General features: G+C 49.3%; 1 protein-coding gene across 2 annotated transcripts in view; it reads left to right on the forward strand.

Annotated features, from left to right (window-relative positions):
- FBXL6 (F-box and leucine rich repeat protein 6) overlaps positions 1 to 26,179 on the forward strand; it is a 102,847-nt gene that overhangs the window by 58,540 nt on the left and 18,128 nt on the right. For both annotated transcript variants that reach the window (XM_085604335.1, XM_085604334.1), the window contains 2 exons: positions 9,005 to 9,136; positions 9,428 to 9,535. In XM_085604335.1, the coding sequence (XP_085460461.1) occupies positions 9,005 to 9,136; positions 9,428 to 9,535 (240 nt within the window). The remainder of the gene's footprint in view (positions 1 to 9,004; positions 9,137 to 9,427; positions 9,536 to 26,179) is intronic.

Genomic DNA, 26,179 nt, shown 5'->3' on the forward strand with positions numbered 1-26,179 from the left:
CTACGCCCAGACCTCCTTACAGAACATCCGTGTCAGATACGACATCCTAACCTCAGGGCCCTGAATTTCGCGACCTCAGGGTTTGCTGCCTACAACTTCCTGAGGTGCGCATTTAACTTTTAAAGTAGCCAGAAAGGCCAAAACCCAGGCATGTTATGTGGCTAAATGGAAAATATTTTTCAATTATTGTAGCAATCGCCATACACAGCCCCTAAAATCTACAGTGAAAGGCATGATCTGATATTTGCTGCATTTCATACAAAGCAGAGCCAGCATATTTGTTCATGTACATAGCCGCTATAGCAACTTCCTTACAAAACCGAGCGCACCAGTGCAGCTTTAAAATCCCAGTTTATTTTTCATTTTTTTATCAATCTTTTTTATTAGGTTCAATAATAAAATCACATACATGTTTCATACAGTATACTAAATTCGTCACTGACCTAATTACATTGGCCTTGGAGGAAATTGTTACAATCACAGTACTTCCATATCTCTTTCTCTGTTACACTGCGTTTCCAGTTCCACCGATGGGGAGATACATAGGATACCACGGTACTCATTCCATTTACCCCATTTCCTATCCCACTTCCTTGGACACCCTTGTGACTTATAAACTTCCGTCTCTGCAACCATGCACCTATCAAAATCTTTCATCCACATTCGGGGAGAGGGTATTTCTGTTGCCCCCCCCCCCTCTTGCAATTTCTCGCTTAACCAGGGTGTAACCCAGTGTGGTCATTTGTTGCTCTACCTCTGTAAGGTCAGTTGGGGCCCAGATATTAAGGAGTCCCAATCGCGGAGTAAGGTGTATGTTCGAGGCATATGAGCTACAGATTATACACTGTGCATAGATCGCCATCTGGTGTTGGGCCCGGATGTTTGCAGTTTGTTTTTCCTCTTGGAAAGTCTTTGGAAGTCACGAGTTCGGTGACTCCTCCTCTGGTTCGTATTGCGCATGGGTTTCGGCTCCATCCTCAGATTGTTTTTTTCCGCCATCGGGCTTGGATGTAATACTTGGCGCTCCGGTTCCGAACTTCCCAGTTCACCGATCGACGCACAAATCCTCGCTCATCGAGCTTCTTCAAAGATATAAATCATCTTACTCATCTTCTCTTCGGCACTTCTTCGATTCCGGTGGTCAACGGCGGCCTTCGGGCCTATTCCGGCTCCGGTCTCGGCTGATGGAAAGAACTCCCTTCAAGAAGTGCCCTCGATGTGGGTCCAAGTTTCCCCACACCGATCTCCATGAGGTGTGCAACCTCTGCCTCTCCCCAGAACACGAGGCCCGAGACTGTCCCGCCTGCAAGTCTTTTCGCTCAAAAAAGACCATTCGAGATCGACGGGCTAGACGCAACATGGCGCACTCCTCGACCTCCGCTCCAGTCGACATCTTCGGGGACGACGTCGAAGCTCCGGGACAGCAGGACATCGAACAGGAGGACGACGGCCTTGTCAGCGCTTCCGAGGCCGACGACTCGGATGTGGAGGACATCACCCCGGCGCAGCGGGTCGTGAGTACAATTCCCCCTCCCACGCCGATACCGAAAAAGGCTTCGGTCACACCTTTACCTCCGGGCCTAGGCAAGACCAAGGACACTGCTTCTCACACCCCACCTTCGGGCCCGGTAAAGAAGCCTATTAAGCCTTCCAGCAGCTCGGGCTCGAGCCAGCCGACCACCGGTGCCGAGAAACACCCTTCGGCACCGAAGAAAAAATCGGCCTACACCTCCACACCGAACCCGGCACCGAAGCCTTCGGGGTCGAAACCTGCCCCTCCGGCGCCGACAAAACATCACAAGACCCTCGGCACCGACACTCCCGTGCCGAGACCTTCTTCGGCACCGACCAAAAAAACGGAGGTTCCAAGGAAGCACGGCTTCGACAAACCTAAAAAGCCGTCGGCCCCGAAACCTTCGGCGCCGACCGAACAACCAGTGTCACAGGAGCTTTTCACACCGGATCCTTTGCAAAAAACCCTCACCAAGGATCCAAAGACTGGACACTTGACATTGTCTTCAAAAAAGAGACACTCGGATAAGCCAGCTCCACCTCCACCTCCAAAGAGAAAGGACATTGCTACCTCTCCTTTCAGGGTGCCTTCCCCACCTCCTCCTCCTCCACCCTCTCCACCTCCACCCCCTCCACCTCATCGTTCCCCCACCTTGTCTCCTGTCCCAGACGATTTGGGGGACCCTTACTATGATCCAGCAGATGTGCCACAAGATCCCACCCCTACTGGATCTCCAGACCCATGGGATGATTATAACAATCCGGACATCCCAGATGTCCCACAGGATGACCTTTATCCATCTAGGCCATCCCCTCCTGAAGATTCCTTGGGTTTTCACCATTTGTTACAACGGGCGGCACACTGCCACGGGGTTGAGCTACATACCGACCCGGTGGAGGAGGATTTTCTCCTAGACACCTTTGACGATACACATAGGTCCACTGCCATTCTACCTATGTTAAAGGGCGTAATTAAACATGCCCCTGAGGTTTTTAAAGACCCAGTCAGGGCCAGGGTCCTAAACCCTCGGATAGAGAAAAAATACAAAGCCACCCCCACAGACCCTTCTTACATTAAAGGCCCTGCACCATTAGACTCCCTAGTGGTATCTACAGCTAGGAAGCGCTCAAATTCTCAGGCGTCAGGCGAGGCGCCCCCACCTGACAAGGAGTCCAAGCTCCTAGATGCGTCAGGGAAGCGCACTGCGTCACAAGCGGGCAATATCTGACGTATTGCCAATACGCAAGCACTGTTGGCCCGATACGACAGGGCGCATTATGATGAGTTAGAGACCATCATGCACCATCTCCCTGAAAAGTACAAGACTAGGGCTAACAAACTTATTCAAGAGGGAAAAACAATAACCAATACCTCGATACGATGTGCCCTAGATGCAGCAGATACAGCCTCCAGGGCCATAAACACCAGTGTCCTTCTCCGTCGCCATGCCTGGCTCAGGTTTTCAGGGTTTAAACCAGAGGTTCAAGCCTCTATACTAAATCACCCATTCGACCAAGATCATCTATTTGGCCCTAAAGTAGACGAAGCCCTCGAAAAAATGAAAAAAGATACAGACACGGCGAAATCTATGGGAGCCCTACAAACACAGACTCCCAGGCGCTCCTTTCGCCGTTCTTCCTTTCGGGGCACGGGCAGAGGCTACTCCTCGGACAGTGCATCCTCGTCCTATAAATCCCCTCCTCAATCTACCTTCACGAAGGGTTATCAAAGAGGCGGATACAGAGGCAATAATAATAAGGGCAGAGGCAAAACAAATACCGCCCGCTCTGCCACACCTCCTGCCCAATGACTTTCCCCCGCTCCCTCCAGACCATTCCACTCCGGTCGGAGGCAGACTACAACATTTCCTTCACGTCTGGGAGACAATCACCTCAGACAGATGGGTGACACAAATTATTCAGTCAGGGTATTGCCTAGAATTAACATCTACACCCCCAACATTCCACCCAGGCACCGCCAAATGTCGCAACAACATACTGCGCTACTAACACAAGAGGTGATCTCCCTCCTACAAAAAAGAGCAATAGAGCAGGTCCCCATAAATCAACAAAATTTAGGGGTCTACTCCCTGTACTTTCTAATTCCAAAGACAGACGACCTATCTTAGATCTCAGACCTCTAAACACCTACATTCATTCAGACCATTTTCACATGGTAACCCTCCAACAGGTTCTTCCACTTCTCTCCCAGAACGATTTTCTCACCACTCTGGACTTGAAAGACGCGTACTTTCACATCCCAGTACACCAGTCTCACAGAAAGTACCTCAGGTTTGTGGTAGACTGACAACACTACCAGTTCAAGGTGCTCCTGTTCGGGGTAACAACAGCACCAAGGGTTTTCACCAAGTGCCTGGCAGTAGTGGCTGCACACCTCAGAAGACAGCACATTCACGTCTTCCCCTTTCTGGACGATTAAAAAGCCACGTCCCACCAACAATGTGTGCAACATACCGCCGCTACGGTCCAACTACTTCACCAGCTAGGTTTCACGGTGAACCATCAAAAATCTCACCTGGTACCATCACACACAAAACAGTATCTCGGTGCAACCATAGACACCTCAAAAGCCATAGCCTATCCCAATCCTGCCAGGATTGCAAAAATACAGGCGCTGCGTCAAAAATTCCTATGTCAACACTCTCTCCCATCAAGAGTGTTTATGCAGCTCATAGGGATGATGGCCTCTTGCATCTTTATAGTGCCCCATGCAAGACTCCAAATGCGTCCACTCCAAGAGTGCTTGGCGCGCCAGTGGAACCAGGCCCAGGGACAACTGACAGATCTGGTGTTGGTAGACGGTCGCACCCATCGCTCTCTGCAGTGGTGGAACACCACAAACCTTTCCAGAGGTCGACCGTTCCTGGACCCGGTCCCACAAATAATCCTAACGGCAGATGCATCGCTCTCCGGCTGGTTAGCTCATCTGTTACATCTCACAGCACAGGGCACATGGACGCCGCAACAGAAGTTACTCCACATCAACCATCTGGAGTTACTGGCGATCTTCCTCGCCCTAAAATCCTTCCAGGCGCAGATTTCAGGCAAGGCAGTCCTCATTCGCACAGACAACATGACTGCCATGTACTACATTCAAACACAGGGGGGCACACACTCTCCACAGCTCTCTCAGTTAGCACAGAGCATATGGAGATGGGCAATTCCACAAAAGATTTTTCTCCTAGCCCAACACGTCCCAGGAGTACAAAACACCGTGGCAGATCTGCTGAGCAGACAGACACAGCAGATCCACGAGTGGGAACTTCACCCACAGGTTCTTCACCCGTTCTTTCAAAAGTGGGGGCATCCACACATAGACCTATTCGCCACCCACGAAAACAAAAAATGCCCAAGCTTCGCCGCCAGATATCCACACCCATTGTCCGAAGGCAATGCGATATGGATGAACTGGTCAAACAAATTTGCATACGCTTTTCCACCTCTCCCACTAATTCCATTAGTGGTGCGAAAGCTACAGCAGCATTCCCTAACTCTGATCCTAGTAGCTCCAACATGGGCCAGACAACCGTGGTACACCACACTGCTGGAACTCTCAGTAGTACCACACCAAAAGCTATGCCTCTCGCCATGCCTCCTAACCCAGAACCATGGAGAGATCAGGCACCTGGACCCAGCTCAACTCAACCTTGCGATCTGGCTCCTGAGGTCCTAGAATTTGGATATCTTAACCTTCCCCCTGATTGCATGAACACTATCAGGGAAGCTAGACGCCCTACTACTAGGGCGTGCTATGCAGCAAAGTGGAAAAGATTTGTTGTTTACTGCCACAACAACGCAATCAATCCTTTAAATGTATCCATACAGCACATTATATGTTATTTACTCCATTTACAAAGGTGTAACCTAGCATATACTTCCATTCGGTTACACCTCGCTGCAATTGCTGCCTATTTACAAAATAGGCAGCACCTGTCACTTTTCAAAGTGCCTGCCATCAAAGCCTTTATGGAAGGCCTCAAAAGAGTAATTCCACCCAGAGTGCCACCCTCACCTGTTTGGAACTTGAATATAGTCCTCACACGGTTAATGGGACCCCCTTTCGAACCATTACACAAGTGCGAGCTGCAATTCCTCACATGGAAAACGGCTTTTCTAGTGGCCATCACTTCCCTCAGAAGAGTTAGTGAAATACAGGCACTCACTATACAGGAACCTTTTCTTCAGATGCATCACAACAAGGTTGTACTCCGCACCAATCCCAAATTTCTACCCAAAGTCATTTCTCCATTCCATCTAAACCAGTCGGTAGAATTACCAGTCTTTTTCTCGCAACCCCAAACAATTGCGGAAAGAGCCTTACACACACTGGATGTTAAAAGGGCTTTACTTTACTACATCCAAAGAACACAACCTTTCAGAAAGACCAAACAGCTATTTGTTTCCTTCTCCCCACCACACAAAGGCAACCCTATTTCCAAATCAGGGATAGCTAGGTGGATTGTAAAATGCCTACAGATTTGCTACCATAAAGCAAAACGAACGCTATCGGTTCTCGAGAAAGCCCACTCTACAAGGAAGTTAGGGGCTTCTATGGCTTTCCTAGGGAACATACCACTAGATGACATCTGCAAAGCAGCGACATGGTCAACACCGCACACCTTCACAAAACATTACTGTGTAGATGTGCAAACCAAGCAACAAGCTAGTGTGGGCCAAGCTTTACTAAAGACACTGTTTCAAACAACTGCAACGGATGCCGGTGGTCGCCGCTAGGGTTGGGTACTGCTATATAATCTATGCACAGTGTATAATCTGCAGCTCATATGCCTCGAACGGAATATGCTACTTACCAGTATGCATCTGTTCTTGGCATGTAGAGCTGCAGTCCTATACACGCCCACCCGCCTCCCCGGCTACCTGTATCCGTTCCAGTCTTATCTTATTTAGGTACAATACACATGGGTTTCTTTACTGTTACTACTACGCTCCATCTTTCCCTGCTGGCGAAAAACAATCTGAGGATGGAGCCGAAGCCCATGCGCAATACGAACCAGAGGAGGAGTCACCGAACTCGTGACTTCCAAAGACTTTCCAAGAGGAAAAACAAACTGCAAACATCCGGGCCCAACACCAGATGGCGATCTATGCACAGTGTATAGATCTGCAGCTCTACATGCCAAGAACAGATGCATACTGGTAAGTAGCATATTCCTTCTTTCCCCAGGGCACTCTGGATGAGTGTCGTTGCCCCCTCCCATATTCGCCTTAATTGGGGGCACTCCCAAATCATGTGATAAAAGGTAGCCGGTTGTAGGCAGCCCTTAAGGCAAAGCTCATCTGGTCTCGCCCCTCTCTTTACCAAAGTTGTGCCTGTCATGTAAGATCTATGTAGAATTCGGAGTTGTATCAATCTGAATCTAGAGTTAATTGCTGCTTCTTTGGGGGACATTTGTGCCGATTGCCAGTCTTCGTCATCAATTGGCCCCACATCTCCCTGCCATTGTTCTCTCAATTTGTGAATGGGTCTGGTAGATTATTGCAGAGCTTTCTATAGGTTGGTGATATAGCTTTTGACTGGAGCGGTCTATCTAGCACCCTATCCTCTAGCGGCGACGATTCTGCTATGTTTGTGAGATCTGGTAATGCCGAGGTGAGGGCATGCCTAACTTGTAGATATCTGAAGATTTCCCTTTGGTTCATATCGTATTTTTCCCGCAGGTCGGCGAACCCGAGGAGCGACCCTTTCTTAATTAAATCCCCAACAGTGGATATCCCTATTATATCCCACTTACCATATCCAGGTTGGTGACATAAGAGCCCCAGTCTCTGAGTATACCATAGGGGCGTGGCTTTCGTTATTATATTGGACCATCCCAGTCGGGAGTTTGCCTGATGCCATATTGTGGCCGTGTGTGAGGTTGGCCCAAAATATCTTTTTCTACTAGCTTTAGAGCATAGTGCCCCCAAATAGCCCGATCGTCCCATCTGAAATCTGTCCAATAGATAGGCCGGGTCTACCGGGGAGTGATACATCCAGTGGTTTATTACTACTAACTGCAACGCCCAATAGTACAGTTGAAGGTCCGGGAGGGCAATACCCCCATCATACCACCCCTTTTTTCATTGCTATACGAGGAGCTCCCCCATCCCATAACAGCATCCGGATTTTACTCTCCACTCCCCAGAAGTAGGTGTCCGGGACCCGCTGTGGGCAATTTTGCAGGATGTACAGAAATCTAAAATCCCTGTTTTTAACGCTTTTGTGGAAGCCCTTACAATGTCTGTCCCACCTCGAACACCATCAGTGGTCCTTGCGCTCCGTGTGGGGCCTCCATTTGAACTGCTGCACTCTTGCCCGCTCCAGTACCCTTGTTGGAAAGTGGCCTTCCTCATTACAGTCATTTCATACCCTTAGTTATGGGCTGAAGAGCTGTTTTTTCAAGTGCATTAAGAGAGGGTTGTCCTCAAACTCACATTTTCTGCCAAAGGTTGTCTCACCTTTCCACTTTGAAGAAACACAATTGATTTATCCTATTTATTCCTCAACCACCCTTGGTTGTGGAATGGCCCTTCCACACTTTAGATGTTTAAAGAGCCTTAATGTAATACATTGATCGTGCCATGTCCTTCTGGAAACCCAAGCCAACCCCATTTCCAAAGTGGGCCTTGCCGGATAGAATCTCAAATGTATTCAAATTTGTTATGCCAAAACTAAATGCACAGAATAGGCTGTGCACGAGGCACCTTCAACTCACTAAAAGGGAAAAGGCGGCTACCATGGTCTTCCTAGGCAACCTCCCTCTGGTAGATGTCTGTAAAGCTGTGACAGTCTACTATCCACATATTCATAAAGCATCGCTGTGTGGACATTCATTTCCGGCAAGAGGCACAGGTCAGTCAAAATGTGTATGTAAACTTGGTTTCAAATGTCTTCTGCGACTCCTCGCAAGCTACCACTTTAAGTAGAGGTTGTAGTGCATTACAATCTATGCACAGCAGAGGATCTGCAGTGGCCCATGCTGCTAGTGGAAAACAGTACTAAGCTGGAGCATTCGATCTGCACCTTGTAGTGCTGTAGATTCACATATGTCCTCCCACCTTCCCAGATGTGAGCTTGTGGTATGATGTTTGACAATCACTGTCTTACTGAATGTATACCTCTTTACCAGTTCAAATATACTTTACAGCTTCATATCGGTATCCCCACTTATGCCTTGCTGTAGAGGAAAAGTAAACAAACTAAGGTGAACGCTATGTCCTAGTACATTGTGGGATTTGGAGGTGGTATCTCCCCTAGTTACTTTGAAACAGAAACCTCTTCTTCGCAGAAATGCAACATACAATATCCACAACACACAGTAGATGGCAGAAGTGTACGTAGAAGTGATTCTGCTGCACTACAAGCTCAAACTGATTTTTCAGGTAAGTCACACTTTCCTGTACTATGGGCGCACTATTTAGTCAACATTCCTTGGTGATTTAGTTGAAGAATATCTTTTTTGTCTTCCAGATACTCTCCCAGTCGTGCTGTCACCTCACATCCCTGAAACTTTCCCACTGCACTGGGATCACCACAGAGTGCCTGGTCACTGTGGCGAAGGAGTGCCCGAAACTGGAAAGCTTGAACCTCCAGAACTCACAGGTACATGCCCAGGGACAGAGTCCGTGTTAGGATATCCTCGTGTCCCCCAGGACAAGAATCATTTATTCATGTGTCCCTTCCCTCCACCAAAGAATAGGATTCCGCTGGGATTGGGGTTATAAAGTAAATATATGTTCCAGCCCTCTACCTTTCATTTTCACAAGGGCTTTATTTCATTTCCCGTTAATTATACCTGTTTCTCGCTTACCTGTAGGGCCCCTTTGCCCACAGTATCCCTCTGTACACATATCTCCATTGATGTTTTTCCCCTATTTGTTTTCTTTCACCCAGGCAGACTCAGCAGCAGTAGTGAGTTTCCTAGATATCTTGGGTCCACGAATCCGACGCCTGTGGCTGACTTACGGCAATCGACTCAACTCCATTTTTGCCAAGCTCTCGGTGAGTCCTAGTAGAGTACAGTAAGCTCATCAGATAGAATGAGTGGTAATGTGATGAGTCCCGGGTTGCCTTTTTCTATAGACACCTGTAAGCATCTGACGTGTGTGAGTGGTGGCATGTCCCATGAGTGGAATCTTATTTGGAAAGGGACCTGTTAGCTCTGCAGAATGAATGGTTTTAAGAGGTGGTGTGTCTTCTGCAAAGAAAGAACTCTGTAACCCTTGATCGGACGAGTGGTAATGCAGTGAATCTCGGGTAGTCTTGTAGAGTGCCCGATGAGCTCCTTGGGACAACTGCCTGAGAGTGGTTGTGAAGGGAACTGTAGGCTTCTTATAATGGATTCCCCTGAGCGGTAGGGTGCTGACCCGCTTATACAAAGTCCCTCTTACAGATAGAACTATAAGCGCCTTGTAATGTGTTCCTGTCAGTGGTAGAGCACTGATCGCCGTTCAGAGGACTGTATAGCGGAGCCTTTAAGAGTCCCAGATACGCTCTTCTACAAAAAGGGAGCTGCAGCGGTTTAGCGAGTCCCAGATATTTAGGTTCCTTGGAACAAATGCCTGAGAATGGCAGGATGGCGAATCCCAGGAACAAAGCTGTCCTTGAAGAGGCAACTGTGACCTGTGAATGGATGCCTCTCTCTGGGAGTAGCCACTCAGACATTCTTTACATAAACTGATAGCGATAATGTGGCCAAGGAGCTCCTGCACTGAATTACAGTTTAGAAGGAAAACACAAAAAAAGGGAATTTGATTAGTCTATATGATGATTGTAATACAGCAAATAGACTTACCAAAACATATAGGGTATGAACATAATTGCATTAAGACTGGGGTTTGGGAGAGTTGAGATCAGAGAATTTTTTGCTTTTGTGCTGAGGTCTAAGACAGTTGGTCATGAGGGCAAAGGTCCCAAAGGCGAGACCTATTGGCTATGCCAATGCTTGTTTTCTTATTTATTGCTCCCTGAGGCAACACGAAGTGAGGGAAGGAGGCAACACAGGAGGCAGGAGGCAAGAGCGCAGTTGGGGGAAGCAAACACAGGTGCGCAGCTTTCATTGGTGCAGCAGGTGCATTGGCACTGGGGCCCAGATGTCTGAGGGGCCCACTGAACCCGGATAATTGCTGCATTTTATAATTCAAACAGCAGCTACGGACCATACACTGCGGCCCAGGGTATGGGCTAGCCTTGAGGTCTAGGCTAGCACAATATTAAAACGTTTCTTTCTGGGCTTAAAAATACCTTAATATGTGTCTTCTTGCTCCGCCGAGCAGTACACAGCATTGTCTTACAAGGCTTACAAATCCGCACCCACAAATCTAACAAAAAGAATGATAAAATACGTCATCTACATAAGGAATACAGTAGTTATTTTATTGTGCTATTTGTCTTAAACCTTTGCTTGGATATCAAATCCAGTCTCTGCTCTTGATGTTTTCAAGCATGGCTAGAAGTAAGGTTGTCTAACTCAGACTATTAACTGTGGAGGTGTGGTCATTAACTTGTGCCTCAATTTGTCTGCACTCCTGTTCCAATAGCTGGCACATTTGCCGTTAGGATCCATACAGCATGGTGATACAGGACATTTGCTTCAACAAAACTTCCACCGTATGAGTGAAATATCGGATGCTATTTAAAAAGACAAATACAAATGAAACTCATTTCAAATATTTTGACTGTTTGAAAAATTAAGGGCTTTCACTTTTAATTTCCCCAAAGGGAATTGATTAAAAAGTGCTGTCAGTAATAAAGTTAAATCTGGAAATCGGGGAGATGAGTCATCCGCAAGATGACAAAACAAGGAATGCGCGTGAGAGAGAGAGGGAGCAGGAGGTGAGCCCGGGAGTGGTGCGTGCGTGCGTACGCAGTCTGCTCTTTTTCAAGCACTGCACTCGTGGTTGTGGCGCGCCCTTGCTCGCTCCCGCAAAGTGGATGCCGCCACAAGCACGAGTGTGTGCTTGAAAATGAACAGAGTGACGGCTAAAGGCCCTCCTAAGCAGCGCATGCGCGCTGCGTAGGCGAGACCTAAAAAGGGGTTTAAACCCGCTTTATTATCATTTTATTTTTCTTCTAACTGTGCCTACTAGAGTTTTGTGGGCGGGGCCAGGGGATGACAGGCACCAGGGGGAGTGGTAGAGGCACTGCCTTCACTGCGCATGTGGGTTTGGCCAGCCATCTCAGGCCAGCAAGACTGACCTGCGCACTGACGCTGTTGAACCGGAGCTGCCTAGATGGGTTGGAGAGAACAGACACAGGCTCCCAGTCTCCCTGGGAGCGTAAATTGAGTGTGCTCAGGCCAATCCTGATGCTGCTGTCATTCTGTGAGAGCAGTATCAGGATTGGCCGCTGGGGATTCTGGGACCCCGTCTGCAGAAGAGCTAGATGCGGCTGAAGGTAAGTTCTTTTGTTTATTTTGTCCTAATCCTGTTCCCCCTGCCCCCCGCCCCGCCTGTCACTCTGCCAGCCGCCACTGATTAGTACTCAAGATAGTTGGCGATGGTCGCAAAACTGGCATAGTTTGCTAGATGCGACCCCTGACCTTCTGGTAGGTCGCTCCCCCTCCACGCAGCGCGACTGTGTACTCCTACTGCCGCTACTGCCAGTAAGTGGCGTACTTTTGCCTTTTCCCTCTGTGCCACTGCTCCCCTTAGGCCCGCTCCTGTTCTGTGCCACTCGTCTCTCCCCCCTTGTTGTGCCCCTTTTACTCCTGTGCCACGCTTCCTGCTGTAAAACACTTGTTTTTCCCCCATGTTGTTCTGCCCACTTGCCTTCTGTTTCACTGTTCCCCGCCGCTGCACCCCCGCGGCCCCGCCCCCTCGCTGTTCCCGCCTCCCAGCTGCTCCTCCCTCCCGCCTCCCCATATATGCCGGATGCTGCGCGGTGAGGTGAGCGACCCCTGACCTTCTGGTAGGTCGCTCCCCCTCCACGCAGCACCGACTGAGTGCTCCTGCTGCCGCTACCGCCAGTAAGTGCCGTACTTTTGCCTCTGTGCCATTGCTCCCCTTAGGCCCCGCTTCTGTTCTGTGCCACTCGTCTCTCCCCCCTTGTTGTGCCCTTTTACTCCTGTGCCCCGCTTCCTGCTATAAAACACTTGTTTTTCCCCCCTTGTTGTTGTGCCCACTTGCCTTCTGTACCACTGTTCCCCGCCGCTGCACCCCCACGGCCCTGCCCCCTGCACTCTCGCTGTTCCCGCCTCCCGCCTCCCAGCTGCTCCTCCCTCCCACCTCCCCATATATGCCGGACGCTGCGCGGTGAGGTGAGCGAACCCTGACCTTCTGGTAGGTCGCTCCCCCTCCACGCAGCGCGGACTGTGTGCTCCTGCTACCGCCAGTAAGTGCCGTACTTTTGCCTTTTGCCTCTGTGCCACTGCTCCCCTTAGGCTCCGTTTCTGTTCTGTGCCACTTGTCTCTCCCCCCTTGTTGTGCCCCTTTTATTCCTGTGCCCCGCTTCCTGCTGTAAATCACTTGTTTTCCCCCCCTTGTTGTTGTGCCCACTTGCCTTTCGTACCACTGTTCCCCGCCGCTGCACCCCCGCGGCCCCGCCCCCTGCCCATTTGCTGTTCCCGCCTCCCAGCTGCTCCTCCCTCCTGCCTCCCCATATATGCCGGACACTGGCAAGCCCGTCTGCGCCCGTCCGCGCCTGGACTGCGCCCAGCGCCAGAACCCCTGAACCCCACGAACGCCACAACACCAGACTCCGCTATGACACCAGCACCCTCCACGCACTCAACGCCGGCCGAAACCACACCTGCTTTCGGGCCGCCCCGAAACGGACCCTTATCCTGCCGCGCCTGCAGCTTCACCTGCAACAGAGCCACCAAACCCACAAGGACTGGACCCAACCACCTCCGCTGCATACTTCTCAACACCCGTTCAAGCACACAAACACGCCGTCGAGCTCTGGGATCTGCTCAACACCTCTGCCCCAGACGTGGCCTTCCTGACTGAGACCTGGTGGAACGACTTCTCGGCGCCCGACATCGCCATAGCCATCCCGGACGGCTACAAAATCACCCGCAGGGATCGCGTCAACGGAATCGGAGGAGGAATAGCCATCGTCCACAAGTCCACCCTCAAGGTCGCCACCCAAACAGACGACACCCTCAACACCGCCGAACACCTGCTCTTCCGGATCCACAACGACTCCAACACCACCCTCAGAGGAGCACTCATCTATAGACCCCCTGGACCCCGGGCTCAGTTCAGCGATGCCATCGCCGACCTCGCCAGCTCCCACGCACTCGCCCCCACAGACTACATCCTCCTCGGGGACCTGAACTTCTACCTTGAGAACAACAACGACGCCAACTCCGCCACCCTGATCGACAACCTCACCAACCTCGGCCTCAGACAACTAGTCACCGCACCCACCCATGCCGCCGGCCACACGCTGGACCCCGTCTTCTCCACAGGCACCCACGTCGCCTTCGACCACACCACTGAACTCCACTGGACCGACCACCGCTACATCCATTTCACCTTCAAAAAACCAACCACGCACCACTGCACCCAACAGTTGCCTCGCCGCTGCTGGAGCACAGTCACCGAAGACCAGCTGACCGCCACCCTCACCCAGAACCCACCCACCGACCCCATCAACCCAGATGCCGCAGCCCGCAAACTCAAACAGTGGATCGATGACTGCGCCAACACCCTCACCCCGCTCAAGAAACCCTCCAACAGCCACGCCATCAAGAGAGCCACCTGGTTCACCGACGAACTCCAGACCTCCAAACGCGCATGCCGGAAACTGGAGAAGATATGGCTCCATGAACGCACACCGGACAACCACGCAGCCCACAAGGACGCCACCCGCAGACATCACCACCTCATCAGATTAGCCAAGAGATCCTCCTTCAAAGACCGCCTGGACAACAACGCATACGACAGCAAAGAGCTCCTCTCCATCGTAAAGGAACTCTCCAACCCCAGCACCAACACCAACGACATCCCGCCCTCACAAGAACTGTGCGACTCACTCGCCATCTTCTTCCACCGCAAGATCGCTGACATCCAGCTTCAATACCACGTCCGCCCCGACTACACAAGACTCCACCTCCCCTACGAGCACCACCAGCGACAACCGCCTGACCTCCTGGTCCAACGTCAATGACGACGAGACACGCAAGGTCATGAACTCCATGCACACAGGATCTCCGTCAGACCCGTGCCCACACCACATTTTCAACAAAGCAGACGTAGCCATCGCACCCCAACTACGGAAGGTCATCGATATCTCCTTCGAAACAGCAACATTCCCGGAAAGCTGGTAGCACGCTGAAATCAACGCCCTCCTCAAGAAGCCCAAGGCGGACCCCAAGGACCTCCAAGAACTTACGGCCCATCTCCCTGCTCCTGTTCCCGGCGAAAGTCATCGAAAAAATCGTCAACATGCAACTGGCCCGCCACCTGGAAGACAACAACATCTTGGACCCGTCCCAATCCGGTTTCAGACGTAACCACAGCCCCGAGACAGCCCTCATCGCCTCCACAGACGACATCAGGTGCCAACTAGACAACGGCTGAACATCAGCCCTCATCCTCCTAGACCTGTCAGCCGCCTTCGACATGGTCTGCCATCGCACTCTCAAGAAACGCCTCCTACAAGCCGGAATCCAAGAGAAGGCCCTTGACTGGACCATGTCCTTCCTCTCTGGCAGAAGCCAGAGCGTCCGCCTCCCACCCTTCCGATCCGAAGCCACCGACATCATCTACGGCGTCCCCCAGGGATCATCCCTCAGCCCGAAGCTGTTCAACATCTACATGGCCCCCCTCGCACAAATGGCCCGCCATCACAACCTCAACATCATCTCCTACGCCGATGACACACAGCTTATCCTCTCCCTCACCAATAACCCACACAACGCCAAAACCAACCTTCACGAGGGAATGAAGGCCATCGCCGACTGGATGAGGAGCAGCCGCCTCAAGCTGAACTCTGACGGAGGTCCTCATCCTCGGACCCACCCCTTCAGCCTGGGACGACTCTTGGTGGCCGACCACAATGGGAACAGCACTAACACCCACCGACCATGCACGCAACCTAGGATTCATCCTCAACTACTTCCTCTCCATGTCCAAGCAGATCAACGCCGTTTCCTCCTCCTGCTACAACACTCTCCGCATGCTCCGCAGGATCTACAAGTGGATCCCGACCGAAACAAGAAGAACGGTGACACATGCCCTCGTCAGCAGCAAACCGGACTACGGCAACGCACTTTACGCAGGAATCCCAGCCAAACACCTACGACGACTACAACGCATCCAAAACGCCTCAGCCCGACTAATCGTCAATGTCCCCCGCCGCAGCCACATCACACCCCACCTGAGAGACCTACACTGGCTACCCGTCAACAAGAGGATCACCTTCAAGCTCCTCACCCACGCACACAAAGCACTCCACAATGCCGGACCAGCCTACCTGAACACCAGACTCAGCTTCTACACCCCCAGCCGCCGGCTCCACTCCGCTAGCCTCGCCCTCGCCGATGTCCCCCACATCCAACGAACAACCTCCGACGGCAGATCCTTCTCCTACCTCGCCGCCAAAACCTGGAACACCCTCCCTACCCACCTACGGCAGACCCAAGACCTACTCACCTTCAGAAAACTCCTAAAGACATGGCTCTTCGAACAGTAGCGGCCCCCCCTCCCCCCCCCCCAGTGCCTCGAGACCCTCACGGGTAAGTAGCACGCTTTATAAATGCACTGATTGATTGATTGATGACAGAGTGCAGTTTCTGAGGACTTCTGGGCCAAATTGAAAAAACGTAATTAGGTCCAAAACAAATAATATTCATTACAATGGTACAAATGCAAAATCACAATAACAGCAATGTACAACTGATTTCTTACTTTTTAAATATATACATAAACTAAAAAGATAACAATTCAACACATAACAATGATATGCAAGGTCCAAAGATGTATCACATACACAAACATCTAAGCATATTTTGAATGTACCTTGTGTTGTTATCTTCAAAAATGTTCTTTACATCTTACAAAATCCAACTTGTGCTGGGCAGGTACCTAGTGCAGGTTTCAAATCATCTTCCTCCAGCACTTTGCAGACATCACTTTGAAGATACTTGTGACCCATTCCACTTTTTAAAACGTATATTTTCTGAAGCAAAGTAAAACCTAAACCACATAACTTTCCTTTTTATAATTGGACACACAAATACCTTTATGGCTTAAAGCTCAAAAACAAGATGCTAAAAGTTTCAGCCGTTCACGCACTTGCAACATTGCAAGATCCTCTATTGTTTTTTTGTTTATATTCACAGATCGGTGAATTTGTATAGTTGTGTCCAAATTGGAGCATTGGAATGTGCACAACACCGTTGATGTCAATGGAGTGGTAAGGGGCTATAGATACTGTCATAGGCACTCTGCTGTTTCTGTACCTTAATCTGCAGCCTCTTACTCTCCCTCTCCTCTGCCTCTCTTCAGGGTGTTGAGATCTTCTCCCTCCCTCCCCTTGTACCTCAAAGTGTCACTGGTATGCAGCTAGCCGGTGCTGCAGAAGGAGGGATTTCACTGCAGTGCCTATTTCTCCCACTGCCCTGACAAACAGCAACCAAAAGAAAAAGCAATTTGGCAGAATCAAGAGAGAATCTGGAGTTGCAGAAACTTCCCCATGTCACGCAGTACTCTGCTCATGCTGGTCTCTTACTGCTGTTGCCGTGTGCAGAGGTTACTTCTAAACGTGGACATAAGAAGCAGGGAAAAGAGGGAAAACTGCAGAGGGCTACAGGGGTTTTTAAAACCCCCTTTATCTGTGGGTAAGCTCATTGGACGAAATATTCTAATAACCTCATAGCCCACAACAGCAGGATGTACACCGGCCATTAAAGTCCCACTCCCTTTTTATTGGCCATCACTTTCAATTTGGGTCAGCAACGCTAGAACATGCCTTTAATGGCTGATGTAGCCAGCTGTTGCAGTTTTTTGTGTTTTTGAAACTTTTTTTTGAGTAAACAAAGACCAAAAATAAAGTACAGTGCAGACTCATTAATTTCCAACAAACACAATGCATTGGTATAATATCCGTCAATACGTTACGTAAGACCAATAACTTAGCCTCGTATCCTATGAAATCCTTTATAATCTGGACTTTATTCTACCACAAGGTCCGCTGTCAATGGGGAAGTGCCATTGAATGGTGTACATATCATCACTCTACATTCGTTCCGAACGCTTCCAAAGATTTGGGTCAATTTTTGTGGGCACCCTCTTCCTTCATATATTACCCTCTCCACTTGCATGCACCAATCCCATATATTAAGAAGGCACCAGCGGGGCGAGATCTTCATTGTTTTGTGACAGGTTAAAAACAGTGCCGATGTGACCTTCCCCCAATATTTCTGGAGAATCGGGCATTCCCACCACTGGTGCATATAGGTTCCTGTTTAACCACCGCCCCCTAGTGCATGCCGAGGAATTCAGGGCACCCATTTAAACCAGCACTGAACTTGTATAGTATGCTCTATGGAGGAGTTTGAGTCGGATAAATTTAAATCGAAATCGGATCTCCACCTCCCGGGGGGACGCCAATGCCTCCTGCCAATCCTCATCGCTAATGTCCCCAACATTCACCTCCCGTTCTGCATGAGTTCTCCCCAGTGTATCCGGTGTATTGTTTAGTATTTTTCTGTATGTTAGTGAAATCGCCTTTTCCTGAAGGTAGTCGTCTAGGAGTCTATCCTCTAGGGGCGAGGAGACCAGCAGCTCAGTACCTTTGGGTATCGCCCTCTGTAGTGCATTACAAACTTGAAGGTATCTAAAGGTTTCCCAAATATTTAATTCATAGTCCCGTTGTAGATCGCTGAAAGGTGCCAGCTTCCCCCCTGCCCACATATCGCCAACTCTTGAGAGGCCTATCCAGTCCCACATATCGAATCCTGGGTATTTCGATAACACCCTTAGCCGGTCTGTTTTTAACAACGTGGTGGCTTGTGTAATTTTGTTTTTCCGCCCAAAGTGGCCGTTGGCGTGTACCATAGATTGATTGTGGTGAATGTTGGAGTGTATTTTGGTGCATTTTTCCCCCCTCCATAAATCGCTCTGGGGTAATTACCGGGGAACATATTGTGTCTGTCCATCCTGTAGGCTGGGTCCGTTCCTGGCTGGTGCACCCAGTGATTAGTGACCACCAATTGAGAGGCCCAGTAGTAGCTTTTGATTGCTGGCAGGGCTATTCCTCCATCGTACCAGCTTTTCATAAGTTTGGCCAATGCTATTCGTGGGTTACCATTGTTCCCAAGCAAAGTTCACGCCTCCGACTCAATTGCATAAAAGTACTTTGCTGAAACCAAGTAAGGTGTGTTCTGTAAAGAGTAGACAAAACGAGGAAGCGCCATCGTTTTGTATAGGGCGGCCCTGCCTAACAGTGTCAGAGGCAAGGTCTTCCAGTGCTGCACGTCGTCATGGAAGTGACGCAGGGGGGGAGCCAAATTGTGTTCATAAAATGCTATTGGGTTAGTCGTGGCATATATACCCAGGTATCGAAATCCATCAGTGACTATTTAGGCCCCCCAGCTCTAGGCAGGGTGGGGCATTCCCCGCATAGAACATACACCAGTGACTTATCTCAATTGATGGTATACCCAGAGTACTTTTGAAAAAGAGTGAATATGTTTAATGCACGATGTATAGAAAAATAAGGTCTGGCCAGATACAGCAAATATCGTCGGCATAAAGGGAGATTTTATCCTCCCACTCCGCCATCCAATTGAGGCCTCTAATGAGGGGGTCACCCCTGCTTCGAATTTCCTGGGGTTCAAGGGCCAGTGTGAAAATTAAGGGGGAAAGGGGACAGCCCTGCCTCGTCCCCTTCTGCAATGTGAATGTTGTTGATCATCCACCATTGATTGTGACTCGGGCCAGTGGTTCTGAGTAAAGGAGTCGTACCCAGGATAAAAATCTCTCACCGGACCCAAAGCTTTCCAGTGTGGCAAATAAAAAGGGCCATTTGATCATGTTGAATGCCATCTTTGCATCCAGAGACATAATCACTGCCTCCTCTCTAATTGTCGTTGCCCTGCCCATAACACCGTGAAGACACCGTAAGTTCAGAGCGGTATTTCTGCCTGGAATGAAACCGGACTGATCCAGGTGAATCAGCTTGTGGAGCAGGGGTGACAAACACAATGCCAATAGCTAGTAGTTTGACTTCTGTGTCTAGGAGGGAGATAGGTCTATACGAGCCATAGTGCTCAGGGGGATTTCCCTTTTTAGGTCTCGCGCCTAGCGTTGCAGTGCATAGCACTGCTCGCGCAGCGCGAGACCTCTTGTAAGGGGGTTCTGAAAGCTGCTCACACGCTCGTTCCTGTGAGCAGGCTTTCGCCGCCCGCCATCGGCTTTAGCGTGTTTTTTTTTGCACGGGATTGGGCAAAGGCAGGCGCATGTCCCGCCTTTGCTCCTCCCATTCCCATCTGTGTCTACGACGCGCATCAGCGTGCGTCACATACGACAGGCTCCCTCGCCCCCCCCCTCCCCCCCCGCTCCTATGTCGTGCGCGTGCACCACTAGTTTAATCTTCCCAGCGCCCGCACACCAGTCGCGGGAATCTGTTCTTTAATTTATGTTCAGATTGTCTCTCTCTGCCTTGTTTGCCCGCCCCCTACGCTTCCGAGATCGCTCCTGTTTTTTCTCTCCACGCGCAGGTCTCAGCGAGGCTCCCAAGCAGGAGGTAGGGGAAACAGCAGTGACAACATGACGTTTCTGGCTCTCCAAATTTAGCCAGACCTAAAGGAAAAGGAGCGCAAGCAGGCAGAAGATGCCCAAGGAGGTGAACTGTGTGCAATGAGAAGTGGGTGCTGCTTGCTTCAGCGCAGCGCTTCCACTCGCAGTTCGTGGGACACTGTTCTTTAATTTATGTTAGGCGTATTTCCTGTGTCTTGTTTTCCCACCCCCAACACCCTTCTAAAATCGGTGTTGTGACGCTGTTAGTAGGGTGTAACTATAATTGGCGCAAAAGAGACTTCTTGAGAGATAATATGTATTGATTGACCTACTCTGTAATATATGGAAGGTAAGATTACAGTATTTAATTGCAAGCTGCAGACATGCCTGGATAGTTTGGTCACACCACAATGCCCAGACCCATTCATGGGAGCGTGGCAGTTGCCACCCAATTCCTAGAGGGCATATGGACGTCCTTCAAAGCCATCAGTCACATCATTGGACACATTTGATGGATGTGACCGCGCGACCTATGAAAGAAATAACATGAGCCGTGCAGGTCAGAGTCTAGTTGCGTGTGTTCAGCTGTGCATGCAAGACGGCAGAGTAGTTTGTGTGCTTGTGCTTCTGTTATTTTAAGAAGTCGTCACTTGAGTGCCCCTCCTCCCCCCAAAGTAGAACTCCACTGAAGTGAATTAGGAGTACTTATCTTGCACCCAGGTTCGTTCGGTTAAGATTGATCAGTTTCCTTATGTGCAACAAAATGGATTCCTGTTAGTCCTAGCTGTAGTTGATAAAGTGGAATATCTGAGTTTGGTACCTCTGAGTGAGAGTTGTGTGCATGCGAGTGAACATTTTATCGTTTGTGCGTCCTGATTTCTGTGTTGCATGCTAGCCCTGCTTTGTGGCCACAGTTTGCTCATGTTTACAGTATTTATTCAGGCAGGGGAATGGGCAGGGTTGGGTTGGGTTTAAAAATTGTCCTGGGCACGCTAAAAACAAGCATTTGCAATGCAATAGGTCTTGCATTTGCGAACTTTTAAGCTTTTGGCATTGTAAATGACAATGCCTTTTATTTATCTGTTTTTAAAATCAACACAACTCGGGCTCCAACCAGGGGCCCCACCCAGAAAGGGGTCCTGCTAGGGGCCCCGAAACACGCTTTCTGAAAAGCTTTCCATGTCAGAAAGACCGGCATGGAAAGCCTGTTGGAAACCGTGCATCGTAATCAGGATGGCATAAAACGACCGGCTGTATTGTAATCAGCCGGTCGGAATTTAAACTAACGATGTCGGTTCGAGGCTTTCTGACCGACATCATAATCAGACCCAAGTGTCGGCATTTCCCTTAGACTGGAAGCATTAGTGCCTGAGCGCCCCAGATATCCTTTTGGTTGCACCTATGGGACCTGCATCGGCGCATGCTCTGCCGCTGTCTCACCACTGGTAGCAGCATCCTTTGGCCAATCCTCTACTCTGGGGTTCAGCCCTTTCAGCCGCAATCACAGCAGTCTGTGCTTAGCTAGTTGGATCAATACCGCTACCAATCTCCTTATTGCTATTTAATTATATCCTTTAAACTGTTCTACTGTCTTTAATATATAGTGTTTATAAGCCGGTCCAGCTTAACAGGCCATCCTTCTGTGGTCTAGATTTAACAACCGTATCCAGTGTTGGCGTAAGTGCAGGATTGTTAAGGAGCAGGTGGGGAGTACACCTGTAATACACACGCGTCCCCAGCCGTGGTCCTCACTAACCAGTTAGTACAGCAACCTGTTTATATAAGCTGTAAATCTTTAAATAGCTTACACTGGCTTTTTAAGTGTCCTATATCTGCCTGGTCATCTTCTTTCAGAAGACACGACACGCTGCAATGTGGATCAAACCAGGATTCCACATAGTGAGACTGCCCAGCATAATCATAATATCTCTCAAACGCAAACCCACCATTTATCGATGGGATTGTGAGGGACCCCGGTTCAGTGTACGGCTTTGTGCTCCCCATACGAACCCGGACAAAGGGGGCCTCAGCTTAACAAAGAATGATTTACCAAGAGGGATGGGAATACTGAATGGGTACAATAATCTGGGCAGTACTAACACTTTAATTAAGGCAACTCTGCCAGTTATTGATAGTGACCGTGTTATCCACCTTTCAACCTGCCCACTCAGTTTTTCAGTTTTCAGGCCATAGTTGTCCAGAACCACCAGGTGTTTATCTCCGTTTTAAATCTTCTGGCATCGAACCGACCTCTCGCACCAGCACAGTGGGTAATTAACCAGTGGCCTACGGTTTGAGTCCGTGAATGAGAACATTTCAGATTTCGTCCCATTAATATGTATACCTGACTGCGCCCCATACCTCGTTATTGCGTTAATGATCACCTTGAGGTTGACCTCTGGGTTCTTCACAAATAAGTTAATGTTGTTTGTATAAAATAATAATAAAACACATTTATTTGGGAAGGCAGTGCCTCCCTGTAGATGACTCTTCCGAAGCCATGTTGTTAGAGGTTCCATAGCAAGAGCAAAAAGAAGGAGCTACCGGGAGCATCCCTGTCGTGTACCTCTATACTCTGGAAATGGCATAGAAGGATATCTATTGACCGTCGCCCTAAGTAAATCAATTTAACGAGCTCCAAGTTGTTTGGGCTTATTCCCAACACGCTAAGCAAAAAGGCCCACTCCCTGGAGCCAAAAGCCTTTTCAGCATTTTAAACACAGAGAGGGCATTACATTCAGATAGTTTCTGGTGCATTAGGGCGAACAGTGTCCTCCGATTATTAGATGTGGCCCTGTCTGGTACAAATCCAGATTGCTCTGGCAAAACCAAGCCCCTCACCTGCGGGTTGAGCCGGTTCCCAATGATCCGAGCTAGAATTTGATTATCGAGATTCATCAGAGATAACTGTCTGTAGGATGAACAGTCCTGGGCATCTGTGCCAGGTTTTAGAATTGCAGCAATCACAGCCTCTCTATCAGTTTGGTGGACAACCCATCTTGATAGAGCTCAGCTAGCCGTGGCACAAGAATTGTCTTAAAAGGCTTATAGAATTCTACAGTAAGACCTTCCAAGGTACCAGTGCCAGCTATTGCAAGGATCCATCGTTTTCCTTTTTGCCGGTTTAAAAAATAAATAAAATTTTAAATGTTTATATTGTCTTGGTTTTAAGTAACCTACACAAGAAACTTTGTATTGCCTTGACTTGACCTTCTGAGATCGGGTCCTTGACCCCAGGCAAGCTGTCGATGGCCAGAATGGTTTCCTGTGCATCAGTCTGCTCGTGTAGATAGGCCCTAGCTCTGCCCTCAGTTCATTCCAAGTCTGTGCCATCCAAGTATTTGTTTATGTGCGAAGGATCAGCAGGTACCTTCGTTTTTACAAGTTCTCATAATAGGACGGAAACTCCTGCAATATATCAGCATTGCACCCAGCCACTTTGCAAGAGGCAAGTCTTTCTGAGTGAATAATAATATGCCGATGAGCTTTCTTCAGTAGCCATGAAAGCCTTTTATTGGGCTTACCTCTTCTCCATAATTACAAGTCTGAGCATCTCTGGCCAGATTGTGGTTTTCCGTATCTGCTAATTCTCTGCATGTGAACAGGGACTCCTTGATGTTCAAGAGTGTTTTGGCGATATGGTCAATCTCATATTTCCAATCCACTCCACTAATTCTTTTCAGTCTTTCCAGCTGTGAGTGTATTGAGCCCATGGTGTACCCCCAATATAGACCTTGAATGTCTGCTAGACTGTGCTGTGCCATGCCAAGGAGCCTGTGTTTATATTGAAGAACTCTATAATATCCATCTGCATGCCTCTGTTAAAGGCAGTGTCTCTAAGGGCTCTCAAGTCAAAGCACAGTATGTATTGCAGACAACGTTCCATTAGCTGCTGTTGGGGTTTTTTAATCCATTAGTTGCATTTTACAGTTGAATTGTGCACTATTGTTACTTTATCCCCCTAGGCATAGACTGATCTTGATGTACATGGCAGCCATTTTAGGCTTCGCATCGGACCCGCAGTGCAGATGTTCAAGGACAGGCTTACCCATCATGTTCCCTGCCACACTCTGCCAGTGGCAGCCCTGCAGCCTCTGGGCCAGCCATTCTACCTGGTCACTCCCCTCACAGCCGCTCTGTCCCTAATGCGGTTCCAGAACAACAGGCCTGGCGGAGCTGACTCTTATATCCAGTAACAGCAGGCTCCTGTAGCTTGTCTCCTTCAGTGCGGGCCAGGACGAGCTCAGGTTAGCAGCCTAATGAAGGTATATACAAGAGCTCTGCAACTGTGCACCCATCTTGGCTTGTGTTAGGCCCCACCTCTAGGTGGTTCATAGACGATGGCTAAAGTCTGGATTGGCTGCCTGTACCCAGCATACTCCCACGCCATACTTCAGGTTTATAACTCGTTTGTAGTAGATGACTGGCATACTCCCACTCCAAGGTTATGGTGTATAGCTGATTGGTAGGGATGGTTAAAGACTGGTTTGGCTGCCACTGCCCAGCACACTCCCATGTCACGGTGCAGGGGCATAGCTGGTTACTAGTAGATGATTAATGACTCGTTCAGCTCCCTGTGTCTAGAATACTCCCATGTCAAAGTGGAGATACTTAGCTGGTTTGCACTAGAACTAGATGATTAATTGCGCATTCGGCTGTGCTTAGAATATTTCCATGCCAAGGTTCGGGTACATAGCTTGTTTGCAGTAAATGGTTCAGCAGCCGGTGTCTAGAATACTGCCATGCCAAGGGACACCCACCTCCCTGCCACAGGAGAACACCAACGAGAATAACCTACTTCAGGACTGTCAATCGGGGTCCAGGCCGCGCTGCAATATTGGAACCAACACACTCCAGGTAGTCAGTGATGCCGTTTTCCTCAACAATAAAAATGGCCTTTGATTCCTGATCCTGCTCAACTTCTCTGACACTTTCAAAGCTGTCGACCATACAACATTGTTCCATGCTGTGAGAAGTTGGCCTGATATATGCTGTCCACTAGTTATAGTGGGCAACTTGTACCAGTCCAAACAACCCTTATTGATGATTAGGTTAAAGCCAACCTTTATTGAAAGCTATCCTAGTGGTAGCTATGGAGAGCAGCCTTCAGGCTAAGTCTCGAAGGAATGTAAAGCAGCTTGGTTTACCAGATTATAACCTCCTGAATGACCAAATGAAAGGAGAACTACACAGGGTATATATATAAAATATATGTATTTATTATTACCACTCTCTACTAACCTCTTTAGGAGATTAGAGAGCAAGGCACATAATATTACAGTACTAAAACGACAGTAAATAGCACAATACACAGTGGGCCCCAGGGGGAGACCAAACCATATATTAAGAAAGGATATAAGAACCACGACTTGACTAGACACAGTGCCTAGAGCACGTAGAATTGCTGGGACCCCAAGGAACCACCCATGGTAGTGACACAGGGGACCCACGGGGGACGCGTGCAGTATGAGAACACAGCCGCGAGCTCCGTACAATCCTATGGGAAAGTCGCGGTTGGAATTTTAAAGATTAAAGACACTTAGGAGTGGACTTTGAGCAAGCCCTTTCAAACTTAGAAGGTTCTAAGGGCAGCACCCATGTGAGCACCGGAGTACTCGTGTTACCTAACCCAGGGAAGCCTGGTGTATAGATGTCAAATGGTGTCGGGAATCTTTGTTGTTTTCAATGGCGTGATGCTGCAAAGTGCAGCTGCCGGGAAGATGAGAAGTGTCTGGGGTGATCCAAGCCTGGGTCGAAGATGAGAAGAACCTGAAAACAGAGGGGCCAGAGTCTGGATTACTTGCCAGTGACCACGGGCACGATAGACGAATGCCCACTGATGTTGGGTGTTTCAGGTGCGATGAGGTGAAGCTTGACTCTGCAGCACGGGGACCAGGAGATGTCGACGACGACCAGAGTCCGCAGGCGAGCTGTCCCACGAAGGATGTTGAGTGCT

This window comes from Triturus cristatus, chromosome 5_1, assembly GCF_964204655.1.
Source record: "Triturus cristatus chromosome 5_1, aTriCri1.1, whole genome shotgun sequence".
NCBI classification, from domain to species: domain Eukaryota; kingdom Metazoa; phylum Chordata; class Amphibia; order Caudata; family Salamandridae; genus Triturus; species Triturus cristatus.